General features: G+C 31.8%; 1 protein-coding gene across 1 annotated transcript; it reads right to left on the reverse strand.

The window, feature by feature from the left end:
* Positions 1–338: 338 nt before the first annotated feature.
* On the reverse strand, positions 339–15,643 carry LOC124540732 (CCAAT/enhancer-binding protein zeta). Its single transcript, XM_047118419.1, has 20 exons — positions 15,379–15,643; positions 15,019–15,127; positions 14,516–14,616; positions 14,087–14,174; positions 13,600–13,773; positions 13,105–13,214; positions 12,218–12,363; positions 11,698–11,833; positions 10,828–11,030; positions 9,436–9,706; positions 8,675–8,852; positions 7,195–7,385; positions 6,020–6,155; positions 5,132–5,308; positions 4,504–4,588; positions 3,946–4,064; positions 2,819–2,971; positions 2,128–2,196; positions 1,409–1,492; positions 339–718 (listed from the first exon to the last, which is right to left on the reverse strand). The coding sequence occupies exons 1-20, from the start codon at positions 15,535–15,537 to the stop codon at positions 399–401; spliced, it is 3,009 nt and encodes a 1,002-aa protein (XP_046974375.1). The 5' UTR covers positions 15,538–15,643; the 3' UTR covers positions 339–398.
* Between the last annotated feature and the right edge of the window lie 165 nt (positions 15,644–15,808).

A 15,808-nucleotide genomic window follows, 5' to 3' on the forward strand; every position in this document is an offset into this window, starting at 1 on the left:
TGTCAAAGTGTCATAGACACAAGGCAAAATGAATTTTATTTGCAGCGTATAAGGTTAATTATGGCTTGCACGAAATATGAAAATAAATCGAGTGACCAGCGCCACCTGTGAAACAACCATATGTCAAGGTCAAATTGATAGAGTCTCTATATAAGATATTGTAGGTTAGTTTTATTTTCCTGTTTTTGCAAAATTTTAACTTTTAGCACGAAAAATAAATATTATAGTACATTTTAATATTATTTATCAAACAAACGAATTAGTATCTTTTGATTGAGCTTCACATTGTTTTAAAAATTAGGTCAAAATGATATATCGCAAAAATATACAACTAAATAAAATAAAATTAAATTTTTAATTGTTTATCATTTATTGTAATAAAAATACAGTTAAAGATATTATTTCATTTTTCTCTTCTTAACTCCGGAGGTATCAACGTTGCCTCCTTTTCTTTTCCCGCCTTTTTTCTTGTCCGCCATCTTATTGGAATTGAAATTTTTATTGAATTTTTTATTCTTTCCTTTGTGGCCCAGGATTTTTCTATTATAGCCCTTGATCCATTTATCCCGATTTTCTTCCCAGGCTAATTGTTTTTTACTTGAATTGTCCGTGTTCGACACTGCTTGACTTGATCCTTGTTTCTTATTCGTTGCGGTTTCTTCTAAAAGCGTTGAAAACTCTTCGGCTGACGCGAAAAGTGATCCAAGATCGTCATTACCTACGACAATATACGTAAATAAGTTTATAAGTAATTATTAAATACCTGTAGCGGTGAATATATGTATTGTTGTTATCTGTCCGTTACTTCAGATATTTATAACTAGTTTTGGCTTTTTATCATTTTCTATATAGTTTACATCGTCCTTATAAAGTCTAATGATGTATAAAAAGTCTAATAAATGTCCTTAATGATATATTAATATATAAAAAACAATATAAACAAAATAATAAGAACGGAATAAACAAAATTATCAACCGTAATTGAGCAGCTTAATATTGCTTTTGTAAAACTATGCCTGGTACAAATCGAGAATCATAAATTAAGTATTCCTCTTGCAATGTTTCCCATTCCATCAAGAGGTCATAATCGTTATTGTTACTTTCACATCGCTGAGCAAACTGAATAATATTATAATGAGATATAATCTATGTAAATATTTGAAAAGATAGCTATTTAGCGATAAGGCTATAGCTGTATATTATGATGTAACATAATATAATTATTTTGTTTTATGAAAGCTGTTTTGTTTTGTTGTACAATAAAGTGTGATTATTATTTGATTTTAATTGCAAAAGTAAGATAGAAATTTCTTTGATCGGAGAGTTTGTGATTTCTCTATTTGGATTATATGATACAAAATTACTTTTAATAAAAATATAACTTAAATATATGGTAGTAAATTCTGACCTTTAATCTTTAATTTGTTTTTAGCTGATTTTTTGCCGGGAACATCAATTTGATCTTCATCTTCACTGTCTTCAAGAAGTAATTCTGCAACAATCAATATTATATAGTAATATGTAAAAACTAATCATAGATTATTATACTTATTATTTGTATTAGGGTTAGTAGGTAGGCTCTTATTATTTATATATGGGTTATTCGGTTCTTAATTTTGAATTTGCACTGGTGAATGAATGCATGATTTTGTGTATATAGTTTAATGCAATCGCAAGAGAAGTGAAGCAAAATAACAAATTTTGACAATGAATAGACGCAACATTATTAGTCGAGATCTTGAATAATCTTATATATTCATCATTAATTCACTCAAAAATTTTTTAATGACTGCGGGTTTATTCTGAACATAGGATGTAAAACAAAGTGCATATAAGCATTGAACTTTGATATTGTTATATTAATTTCAAAGATTTTGGACAAGAACTGTCCCATAAGCTTAAATAACTAATGTAATGTTTCTTATATTGTGCAATGCTATTAAATATTTTGTTAAACAAAAAATCGAGTCACTTTGATTCTTATTTTTCGGCAAACTAAATTCGAATATTCGGTCCGCATTCTCACTCAGCGAGATTCGATTTTGTAAATTTTTGTATAGAGAATAAGACTCATATTCTGCCACTATAAGCTGTTGCTACGTTCCGCTCTAAGAAATAAATAACTACCGTCATCATCGCCCGACAATGCTGGTTCGTCTTCATCACCCGATAGATCCAAATCACCGTCACTGCCATCTAAAATCATAACATTTTATGTTACAACAGTTAATATAACATAATACTTAAATAATAATCTTTAATGTAACAAAATAGTAAGTTTAAGCTGGAAATCCACAGCTGAAGCTACGTAAAAAATAACCATTTGTTTTAGATTTAAAAAGATCTTGCACACATTTATAACACGTTAAATTTTTATGTCCGAGGAGAGAATATACTGTTAGTACAGACGCAAGTTAGTAAGGTATTTGTTTCTTCAACATTGTGCTGATAATTTAACTTTACCAATTAGCATTAAATAAAATAAGGCATATTATTCACAAGATATAAATTAAGAAACGTAGATATACTATTAGTCGATATCCATAAATTGTATTCAAATGTAAAAATACTTATCATTGACAATAAAAAACATCCCTACAAAGTTTTTGTCGGTACTTTTGATATTACCGATATTTAAACTATATATAGGTAATAGCTTTACATTTAATTTAATCTTGTAATATTACATTCAACAGCGCTTTCAAGCGGCTACTTAAATAACATTTATTTACATTTTAAACATATTTTTAAAGTCATATTAATATGAAAATAGCGATCAATGTAGGTTATGAAATGGTTATTTAAAAATTATATATACCTTCGTCATCTCCTCCATCGTCAGCGATGTCATCATCCGCATCATCATCGTCATCATCACCAAGTTCATCATCGCTTTGCTGTTCACCTTTCTTGGGACGTTTCCTTTTCGCTGCTTCCATTTCCGCCAAGAAGTCCAATTCTTCATCTGATTCTGAAAGTAACACATTTTAATTAAGTAATTCTGTTTAAGTCGAGATGGCCCAGTGGTTAGAACACATGCATCTTAACCGATGAATGCGGGTTCAAACCCAGGCAAGCACCACTATATATATATATATATATATATATGTGCTTAATTTGTGTTTATAATTCATTTCGTGCTCGTCGGTGAAGGAAAACATCGTGAGGAAACCTGCATGTGTCTAATTTCATCGAAATTCTGCCACATGTGCATTCCACCAACCCGCATTGGAACAGCGTGGTGGAATATGTTCCAAACCCTCTCCTTAATGGAAGAGGAGGCCTTATCTCAGCAGTGGGAAATGTACAGGCTGTTACTTTACTTTACTTTTTTACTTGTTTATGTAATAATAGGCTATTTGACTGGTTTTTAAAATCCATTTTATATTATTTAGTAGAAGTTAAGAAACCCAGTAAAAGTTGATTTTTTTATTTCTAGTACATATGTGCAGATAAATATCATGTTAAAAATTCCATATTTAAATAGCGCGCAAAACGCTACTTGGACAATATAGCGCTGCAATGAGGTCGGTGACGTCACTTTCCTGTATTTTAATCTGTGGTACATATAGTAGAAAAGCAAGGTTAACAAGAAAGTGACTTCATCACATGCCCGGCCAATCAGGAGCGTTTTGTGTCACGTGACAAACGTTTGAAAAAATGCATCTTTATTCATGGATTTTTAAATAAATTAAGTATTATTTTCAACTTTCGTTACTAAATAACCATTTTTAAACTCATAATATACACTGATTACAATAATTCACAATTTATTTTTCGCATTGTCAAATAGCCTATTTACTGCACAAGTTTATAAAGATACACTATTACTTATCGTAAGCCATTAATATGGAATATGAAAACTAAGATTCGTTTATCGTTATTTCTACTATTGGAATATAGTATAGCATTAAATGTAATTTATTTTTTTTGTCGATTTGTTACCTTGTGCCTTCGTCCCAGTCATGGTGTCCAAATACTTCTCAAAGTCCTCGCTAGTAACGGAGTCATTGTCGCTGTCTTCGTCGTCCGACGCATTCACTTCTCGTCGCTTTTGTAGGAAACTATACATGCACAACAAAATAGTAAGTTCCGTTTACAGAGGTCCTTTAATTCCACAAAAAATGATAATTCAAATATATGAAACAAAGGAAAATTAATTTTTAAAATGATAGGAATAATGTGTACGTTTATGTAAAGGTTTAAGTATATTATTTATTAATTTACAATACTTATGTACTGTACTTTTTATTTTAATCATCAATAAGAATGTGGACTTTACATCCTGTCATCTTAAAAGTTATCCATCAAGTCCGTTAAAATTTTAATTGAATTAATCATTTTAAACTCTATCAAGACATAGAGATAAATAATAAGAAAACTTTGAAGAAATAATAAAATTGGTGTAGAACCAATGAACTATAATAGTGAATTTAATTTTATGCAAACCATATACAAATTATTAATAACAAATAATATCAGATAATATATTTCAAAACTTACTCATATAAGAATTTCTCATCCACAGGTATTTTCTTCACGTCCTCGTTTAAATATGTCGATGAATTAACTGGGATACTTTTAAGTCCTGTAAAAATAGAAAAAAAAATGTACACCCTCACAGATAAAAATTATGTTAATTTAATTGGGAACTAAGTGGTCATGGTCCATGTGCGTGTAATTATAATGAAGTACTCACACTCAATTCAAGAGACTAATTACAAATACTCAAATTATAGTTCGACACAACTTAGATGGATCATCGGCAAATTCAATAAAACCGATTACTGCCGATTTATACAACCAATAGAAATAACACCATTCGACGCTATACGTCGCTATAGATTCTCGCGTCAGTTCAACTGGAGCAAAAGGCACGTACTTATAAATCGACGTGTAAAATTGACGAATATATTAGGTCATATGATATTACCTGTACCTGTATCACCTTAGATGACCGGAAAGAGTTTAGGTGTCGTACCAACGACTTTACATGTTTGTAAAATATCTTCACTATTAAGTATTTTACCAGTCACACTATACGTGGTGCTAAGATGCATTACCTAACCCCCTCCCCCCTTAAGCATTAAACGTCAAATATGAGATAAAATTAAGGTAAATATAGTCTTACCTTTCGCTGTATAATTCTTCCTGACTGCGAACTTCGGGTGGGACCCTTTGACCTTCTTAACATCTCCCTCGTCGTGCCTGTCCGATCTCTTCTTAGGGTTCTTGAACACGAATCGATCCAGGAATCGTATACCGGCGAAATCTTTTAGTGGATCGCCACTGTAGTGTATAATTTGATCTGTGAAATAATTATATATGGTTACATATCTCCTCTATACTCATTTTTAACATTACAATTAGTTATTAAGCTAGTCCACGATAACAGAATCTAATCTAGGCTCTTACATCTCTAAAAAAGCCGTTGCTTAACTTAATTCCTATTTATTGCCATTAGTTCTCAGGTAACTAATCGTTCTCAATACTGAACCCTCATTGGTGACCTATCCATCATCAGCTTTGATTAACATTACTTAATCTTACTTTGATCAGTGTTTTATAAAACTGGAGATTAACTTCTCTGCTACTACTACTGTTACGCAAATATGTCAACAATTTAGGATAATAATGTTCAAAACTATTTATAAAAACCCATTTGAATAAAGAACTATTTAATTAAATAAATAAATATGAGACAACATCACATACATTACCCTGATCCTAATGTAAGTAGATGAAGCACTTGTGTTATGGACAATCAGAAGTAACGACGGTACCACAAACACCCAGAACCAAGACAACGTAGAGAATTACTGATAATCTACATCGAATCGGCCGGGAATCGAACCCGGGACCTCAGGTGGCGTACCCATGAAAACCGGTGTACACACCACTCGACCACGGAGGTCGTCAGGTCATTTGAACAACACTTTTGATAAACCTAGTAAATTGGTTCCAATAAAAGCCAAATGCTTCAATGATTTTGTTACTAAATGTTTAAAAGAAATATTACCATTTATCAACTTCTCTGCAAAGAGTTTTACGCTGGGGTGGTAGTGATTCGCGAGTGGCAACAACTCCAGGTACGCTGAACACTGAGCACCGGAGAAAGCGGGGTTGCGGGCGTAGGGGTTGTAATCCGTTATAACCTGCAAATATCAAATACAAGTATGTTCCATTAACGTAAAGCTTTACCACATTCGAATCGAGATTGCCCAGTGGTTAGAACACATGCATCTTAACCAGGCAAGCACCGCTGTTTCATGTGCTTAATTTGTCTTTATAATTCATATTGTGCTCAGCGTGAAGGAAAACATCGTGAGGAAACCTGCATGTGACAAATATCATAGAAATTCTGCCACACGTGTATTCCACCAACCCGCAGTGGAACAGCGTGGTGGAATATGTTCCAAACCTTCTCCTCAACAGTGGGAATTTACAGGCTGTTGTTGTTTACCACATTCATATTAGAAAGCAAGTATTAGGATGAAACATCCAAAAATATTCATTTCTATAATAAAATCCAGTAACTTCATTTTTTAATTACCCCACACTATATCCAGTGTCACCAACACTGTTTAATTGACAATAGGCTATTTGACTGTTTTTTTTTAAATCCATTTTATATTATTTAATAGAAGTTAAGGAACCCAGTAAAAGTTGTATTTTTTATTTCTATACATTATTGGCGAAAAATATCATATTCAAAATTCCATATTTAAATAGCGCGCGAAAACGCTACTTGGACAATATGGCGCTACAATAGGGTCTGTAACGTCACTTTCCTGTATTTTTATCTGTGGTACATATAGTAGAAAAGAAAAGTTAACAAGAAAGTGACTTCATCATAAGCCCGGCCAATCAGGAGCGTTTTGTGTCACGTGACAAACGTTTGAAAAAATGTATTTTTATTCATGGATTTTTGAATAAATTACGTATTATTTTCAACTTTCGTTAGTAAATAACCATTTATAAACTCATAATATTCACTGATTACAAAAATTCACAATTTATTTTTCGCATTGTCGAATAGCCTATCGTCAATGCAATCTTAACTGGGAACCTAATATGTCATGTTTCACACGTCCATAGATAACTTTAGAAGAGGCGATGAGTTAATGGTACCCACCTACCACATACCACCAGATAATAGAATATAAAGTTCAGTGTATTAGTTTCAACAGTTACCTTTTCCATATTGATAGTCTTCTTGAACTGTATCTTGGCTGTGACTTCTTTCTCCTCTTGATCCTTGTCCTCATCAGGTTTGACCCTGGCGTGGTACCAGCCCGTGACTGCGGCCGAGCGACGCTTCTTGGGCTTTATGTTGCCCTGGTCATCGATTTTCAGATCAACGTATGCTTCTTCTTCGTCGTCATCTTAAAATATATAATGTAATTATATAAATGACGATTATGTATGTTTTCAAGTCTGAGATTTATCTAAATTTAATCTCGATGTTTTAAATCAAACTCAAATTCCTGTATTCAATGTACAGGCATTACACTTATTTAAAGTCAAATTAAAAGGAAAAAATACCCTGACTGGCCTGGTGACCCGTTGAGTTTCATCTTTGTCAATTTTATTATATACTTATATCGATTATTATATATATCGATTATTTAAGTCTATTTTAATTTTATAATATAAAACTAATTGATATTGTACCTACACCATAAATCTGTACTACAAATAATCTCCACTAGATTCAGGGTTTCTGGAAGAGATCTCTTGTTAGAGATAAGTTATCCCTATGTACACATTTTTCATTTATATAATTCTCTGTATACTCTGTTGGTACATAAATAAATAAATAAATAAATATAAATAGATTGAACAAAAAACACATGAATAATATATGTTATAATGTTTGCACAGTGGTTATTATGGTTTTATGATTTGAAGTCCAAACTGAAGATATTCAGTTGCTAATAATTAACATTGAAAAACGGTTTTATCAGCTTTCTTGAAAAATCTACCTCATGGTACATCTTACTGTAGTCTTTGTGTTGTTAGATCACAAAATATTAATTCATTTTATAATGTTACCATAATTTATTTATTTATTTATTTAATAAGTACACTAACAATATACATATTAATTGATGGCTTACACAACATTCAAAAAAAGAAAAACAACTTCTGATATGTACATTGATTACAAGTGTACATAACATTCACAGTGTATCGTGTCAACATATTTGTTTAAAGTTGAAATTAAAACATATTTTACAATTAAATAAAAAACAAAAATGACCTATGCTATCGTCGTTTATAAACATAATAACTAAATAATATAACAGAAAAACGAAAAATAAAGAAAACAAAAAAAAAAGAACAAAAAACAACAGGAATGTAACGCACTATTTAGCAAACAAAAAGTAATCCATGAGCTTTTTTTTAAAAGTAATAAAGCTATCATGAAAGATGTCAATGCCATGTATAACTTTTGTCAATTCATTATGTCGAGCACAAATGCGCACAATCGGAGCCAGTTTTCCAAGACGAGTTTTCGTGATAGGAGTATGGAATATTTTTGTTATGTAACTTCGGGGATGTTTGCGAGGAACAGTAAGAATAATATAATAATATTATAACATAATAGAAAAATAGTTTAATTATCAAGGTGCCGCGATCGTAATAGCCTTAGCTATTGTGGAGTCCTTACCGATTAACAGATCTTTTTTATCTCCCTTCAGAAGATCAATTTTCTTCTGTTCAACCTTCTCTTCTTCAACTTTCTCCGTCTCTTCCAGTGTCTTATCTATTGTATCGTTGATATCTGTCACATCCTCTGCATCCTCTTTGGATTCTTCTTTTTCATCATTCGTTTCCTCTTTTATTTCCTGAAGTATAAATTACTATATTAAATAAATATTTTATATCATTAACTTTATTTGTATATCTTTTCTCAATTTTGTATCTTTGCAAAGTTATATGAAATTTTGATAGCAATACAATAATTTGATCATTGAATTGATCCGTCAATCTATGAATGGTGCCGATAGTGAAACTTTGTATTTCTGATATTAAAACTGAGTTAAAGATGTTACTAGTATTCGTATATAGATATATATAAATATAGTGTGGACGAAAATAGCCCATGTGGTCAGGAGAGAACCTTCGATTATTTAAAACATTTGGCAGCCTATTGTGCAATTGACAACCTCCGTGTCCGAGTGGTATGTACACCGGTTTTCATGGGCACGCCAATCCGAGGTCCCGGGTTCGACTCCCGGCCGAGTCAATGTAGATTATCATTAGTTTTCTATGTTGTATTGGGTCTGGGTGTTTGTGGTACCGTCGTTACTTCTGATTTGATACATTGGGATTTGATCTGATACATTGGGATCAGAGTAATGTATGTGATGTTGTCTCATGTATTGACGATTCCAAATTCAAAATGTCATAACAACAAAAGCATTTCACCTCTTTTATCTCCTTCTTGCTCCAAACCAACTTGATAGCGTCCTTCTTCTCTTTATTCTTCAAGACCTGCGATATCAGGAACAGCATTCCGCAGGCCTGAGCGGGCGTCATGTAGCAACACAGCTGTAGCAGCCGCTTGATGAATGACGTCACGCGCTCGATATTGCTGTCCTGCTTCAGCGACTTGTAGATGAGCGAGAACAACAGAGCCGAGTGCGTCGTGTTGAATATATCCGCGTTGGTCAGTTTACGGTAGAGGGCGGTGTAGTATCTGGAAATAAAATTTATTATATACATTTTAATGTTGTCTTAAATTTTCGCGATTATTACACATTTAAATAAAACTAATTATAAGTCACAGTCTACCCGTGACCACGAACACTGCAAAGTGCTCGAAACGTCGGGATGTTTAAAAATAATTAATATACGCGATTCATCCGTTATAATTAGTTTTATTTATATATACATTTTTTTACATGGCAACTTTAATAAAAAAAAATTGCTGTACATGTATGTTTTTAAAAAGTTGTAATTTAGAGTTCTGAAAACGTTTATATAGATTTTGACTTTAAATTGGCATTGTGTTTTTGATATTATAGTTAGTTTAAAAAAAAAACGTTTTTAATATATTATTAAACAGAGGGATTTTGTACTGCCACTACAAAAAAAAACTCACTTCATGTATAATTAAGCCTTAAATTATTATCAATGTACAATATACTACAAAACATACAACATACTATAATAAGCATTTTGGGAACATTGATATATTTCATTTATCTTTAATTAAATTTAAAGATAAAATTTGTAACCTTCTTAAATTAACTTAACCATATACTTTTAATATTGTCAAATAATTATTTTTTTTTTCTTATTGTGTTTAAATATTTGAGTGCATTTTATGTTTTATCAATCGGTGGAAACTTCGCTGGATAATGTGATATCTAAACTGTACTATGTAATTAGATTATATTTTATATCTGTTTGTTTCCCAAATATTAAATAAATAAATAAAATAAATAAAAGTAGCGACAGCAAAAAAAAATCTTAAATTTATTCACATATTTAATTAAATATATTAAAAGCGTGAATTCGTTTGAGTGAGTGTCAGTCAATATTGACAAGTCAATGTCCAATCAAGTGTCCATGAGACGATTAAGAGTAAGGACAGCAAAAAAAATCATAAATTTTTTAATTGTTGAAAAAGAGTAACTACTGAGTTTCTTGCCGGTTCTTCTCGGTAGAATCTACTTTCCGAAACGGTGGTAGCTTCACTTAATTGTTATATGACGATTCAAAAGTGCTTGTAAAAGCCCACTTGAATAAAGTATATTTTGATTTTGATAATGAAAAATGGATGACGAATTCGCAAGAGTTAAGCGGCAGCCAGACCTGTCGCTTGCGGCGCGGCTGTGCGCGCAGGTGTGGTGCAGCAGCGCCAGCGCGTGTATGGCGACTCCGAAGCCGGCCAGGTGTACGAGACGGTGCACGGCGTCAGCGTGCGCGTCCGTCGCCAGACGCTCGCGGTCCGCGAACGGGTACGCACGCTTCACGCCCGTCAGGATGGCCGACATCAGACGCGAGTCAATCTCGCCCTGGAATTCAGGGGGCCCTCTAAACTAAACCTTAAGCTTCTACAGCTAGAAAATCACGACCATGCGCACAACATTTCATATTTGGTATCTATAATTTTAAAGGGTAATTATTAGTTAAAGAGGAATGGGAAAGTGGGGGTGAGGGCCCGATTCTTTTTTTTATGCACCGGGGCCCTTCCTCACCTAGCTACACCATTGCCTGCACAACCCCCCCCCCCCCCCCCCACCGTTACGATACCAATACGCGACACAACATCCCACGGGAAGCGTCGCAGAATGGAGCTATAGTCCTCGAGATATTGACATTTTTTTTGGAAATCCCATCGGATGAGACTTGTATAGTTACTTCAGACGCTGAACAGAGGTTTTGACGTGCTTTCTAGGGCGTGATGTAAGCTACTCACAGATTCCAAGCTATGAGATTTTTTTAACAGTTCGGTAAATTGACAAATTAAATGTGAGACTTATTTTGTAAAACAATAATAATAACAACGGCGCTATCGTAAATAAATTATCGCTATTTCGTCAGAAAAATAAATGATGTTAATTACTTAGTACAATATTTATTTAAATTTTTAATAAACAAGACAAAAGGATGTTTAAGTAACATCCGTATAAAATACATACATAAAATTACTTTATATAATAAATTAAATATTCAACTAACCTTCTTAATCGAAGCTTTGAAAAAGGAAAAATATATCCTTATGAGATTTTCAGCTATTTTGCTATCGTCTTTACCGAGGAAGAACTGGTTTAAGAAACAGACACCATAATACTGAGCCCGGGGTGATATGTTAGTCCTGCAAACAAACAAAATTAAATAATTCATAGCTTTAATTAACAATTAAAACTTTACCGGTACTATAATATGACATAATATATCTCTTATAATTTAATCAAACTAAATAATGGTAATTTATTTCATCAATGAGTTAATGCGCATGACCTTCACCGGCCAAATCCTTTCTTAGGATCTGATCGGATTCTGAGCCAACATGGGTTCATCTTTGTTTTTCTTTAGTCGCACGATTCGATCCATTGGGCGAACAAAATATTGGCTCCACATTAGGTGCGAAGATTTTGTAGAATTTGATTGATTTCAGTGTCCAATACTCACCCACTGAGTTGTTCCATTGTGTGATCTATTTCTATGCCATTAAGATTGATAATACTTGTAACATTACCTGAATAGCATTTTTTCGATTTCAATTAAAACAACACTCTTCATATTCGGATGGTTGTACAACAGCTGACAGAGGTGGTATATCACTTTGGACGCTACACCTTGGTTGGGATCACCGAGTTTGTTTATTATGTTCATGAGTAACATCTGAAAGTACATTCTATTAGAATATTGCTTGTATATACTAGAAAAAACCGGCAGGTAGCCTGTCTGTGTGTATACACAGTCATAAGGATCCGTTGGAGTGCATAGAAGTTGATGTACAGTAGCAACGTCTAGTGGTTATTTAAAAAGAATATATATGTATAAAATCCTTTGTCACATAGAAGTTAATACATAATATTTCAAATTATTTCCATGTCTAGTTATTTTATATATAAATGTAGAGCTATTCACACATGTAACATTAACGGAGTGCATTCGTTTGTGTAGTGTCCATGAGATGATTAAGAGTAAGATCAGCAAAAAAATCTAAATTAGATTATATTTTTTATGTTTTATTTTATTAAAAAACTAGTTATTTGATTTGCTCGCTTTAGATGTTAGGCATAAAAAAGTAAACTAAGTCCTTTCTTGTAATTCACCTTCTCTTCTGACCTAACCAAAATATTTGGTTCAGTAGGTTAGAACTAATAAAATTTAATATAACAACGGGTAGTGCAACAATAGAAAATTTAGACAAAATTTTGGGCCAAGTGATTTAAAGGCCAATTATAATTTTCGACCAAGCATACCAAACATGTGAAAATTAATGTCAGCTTATTAATTATACATTAATTTATATATTGTTTTATGTCAGAACTCATAAATACTTTAATAAAGGCGAGTACAGTACATTTTTTCGTCAGATGCTTGTAATCTTAACTCTAGTGTAAAATTTTGTTATACCTTTTCCCTTTCTGGGTGATGCATTAGAAGATAGGACATAGCACTGACTGCTTTCTCTTTGTTTGCTTCTACAGAGTCATGTGCGAACTTATTCAGAGCCTCTACATATGCTGAAACAATAATCATATTTTAGTATTATGATTCAAAGACAATTTCAATTATACAGTTACTTTTTTGCCATATTGCGTTAGCCTTACATTAATACACGCTCCTTTTAAGATCTCAGGAAAGGCATGTTCTAAAAGTGTTTACTATGAGATCAACATAGAACATATGAATAAATTATACCAAAAGATGTAATGTAGAGACCTGTAGACTTGATCCCTGATGACTGATTGAGCATAACACAAAGGATTCAGTTCATAAAAAAATTTGTATGGGTATCTCAACTTTTGAGTTAAAATACTTTTCCTCAGTTTAAAATGAGGCCTAAGGTATCAGAAGCATTTATATGCTTTATATTTTCATATTATGCTTAATTTGTCTTTGACTTACTTCCATAGAGCTCCTTAAGCTGATCTTCAAAGTACCAGAGCTTCAAAATATTACGTTTTGCCTGCTTGTTTCCAGATGACATCTCATCTACTTTATCTAAAGGATGCTGTGTAAATGTTCTCAACTTGACATTTGGGATGAGCAGTTCTGAGATTAAGAGTTCTGATAATGCATCTGTAAAACAAAATATAAAATAAGTGCCTCATAAATAATTGAATTTTAACTATTTTTTTTTTTAATTTGAATGCTGCAAATGTAAATTTTGAGAAAAACATAACACATTAAAATAAAAATATTTATTTTTAATCAAATATGTCATATATTATTAGGAAACATATAGTATTAGTAGCTATTTGTGATTTATTTTATAACAGAATGTCAATAAGCTGATGGAATGGAAATATGTCCACATTTTGTCCAAAGCCATCTTTCTCGATCAAGACGAACATTTAAAATATTTTATAATAGTTAACAAAATGTACAATACCTATTATAACAATGCCATCCTTCTTCTTAGCTGGCTTCACATTATTTATAAGATTCCTTAACGCTGTCAAATTGTGGATTGGATTGTCCTATAACAAAGAAATTAAATTGATTTTGAAGAAATGAAATGGATGGTTGACCTTTTAAAAGATTACATATATACATACTATATCTAATAAAAACACTGGTGACAGGGGGACTGGTTCGTTTTTTGCCCAGAGGATCGGAATTGTGATTTAACGGGGAAATGCTGCTAGCATTCTTGCCACCATTCCATGCGGTCAAGATTTATACCGTAATTAGTTTTAGTTCATATTTGTATATATTTAAGCATTTAATGTTGGTAATTCTTTTATTATAATAACAATGGTAAGAAGCAATTTTGTTCCATACTATGTAAAGATTTGTAAAATACAAAAGGTAATGTTACCTGTATTAATATAGTAGCTGCAGCTACCCTGTCCCCTATTGTACCCTTTGTTAGCAATGTGCGAGCCCATTGTTGATCAGAAGAACCACTTCTGCTTGATTCTGTGAATACATTTTTAATCAAAATACTTTTTTTTTAATTCTACCAATACACAAAACCATATGTAATTAAACTATATGGTAGGGGTTTAAGTAATGAAGATAATATAAATTGATGTTAATAATAATTATAAATTTGCAAATAAATAGGGTTTGACATCTTAATGTATAGCATTAATATATTGTGAATAAAATGAAAAATTCTAGTTTCATAATAATATACACTAATATATCAATAGAAGGTCTTAATTTTATCTACTTCTACGATTGAAATACATTACATTTTCTATACCTTATTATGTGTTTTTAAAAAAAGTGATTAAAAATGTATGCAATTTATAGCTACTTCTTTTTTAATATACTTATATTCAACATTTAAAGATATGAAGTTAAAAACATCCTTACTTGTTTCATATGCTAATGTATCTCCGTGTAAAGCACTACTTGCTTCTTTTCTGAGTTCTTCAACCTTTTCGTCTGGCAGACTTGTACTTGATGATGGTTCTTCAGGTAACTAAAAGTAATAATCATGTAATTATAGTTTTGAAACATTAAAGAATTATTTATGTAACTTGGTGCTCATAATCTGGTTTTAATTTTAGTCAAAAACGACTTTGATTAAAACTATTAGTCATAGGTATATATTGAATAGTAATTTAAAAAGTCACACAACGTAAAACGCTGTCATAAAAATATTCTATTAATTGATGTCTCATAGAATTTGAATTTAAATATTAAGCATGAGATTGAAGAAAACACTTTTACCTGTTGATACCATTTCTTTTTCTCAGCATATTCTAAAGTTTCTGCGAAATGTTTAGCAATTCCATAACCTTTCTTTTCGTCTGCATTTTTGTCTACTTTGCCGTAGTTTGTATACGCCTCGTCAACTAATATGTTTTCTTCAAACCTTTTATGCTTCATTGTTTAAAATTTATGACCATTTGCCGATTTTTAAATATTTTATCGTAACAATAATAAAAGCACGTGAAATGTGGTCTAAAGTTTTACATTATACTAGATGTCAGATTTTGACATTAGGTATGACAGTTGGTATTGTTTTGAAATGCTTATGTAGAACAGATATGAGTTATATTATTAATATTCGTTTTAAAAGTTTTTTTTTAAAGATATATTTTTAAATCTTACGAAAGAAATGTACATTATTTTTAAATAATATAAAAATATTTGTTCG

The sequence above is a fragment of the Vanessa cardui genome, chromosome 26 (genome assembly GCF_905220365.1).
Source record: "Vanessa cardui chromosome 26, ilVanCard2.1, whole genome shotgun sequence".
Lineage (NCBI taxonomy): Eukaryota > Metazoa > Arthropoda > Insecta > Lepidoptera > Nymphalidae > Vanessa > Vanessa cardui.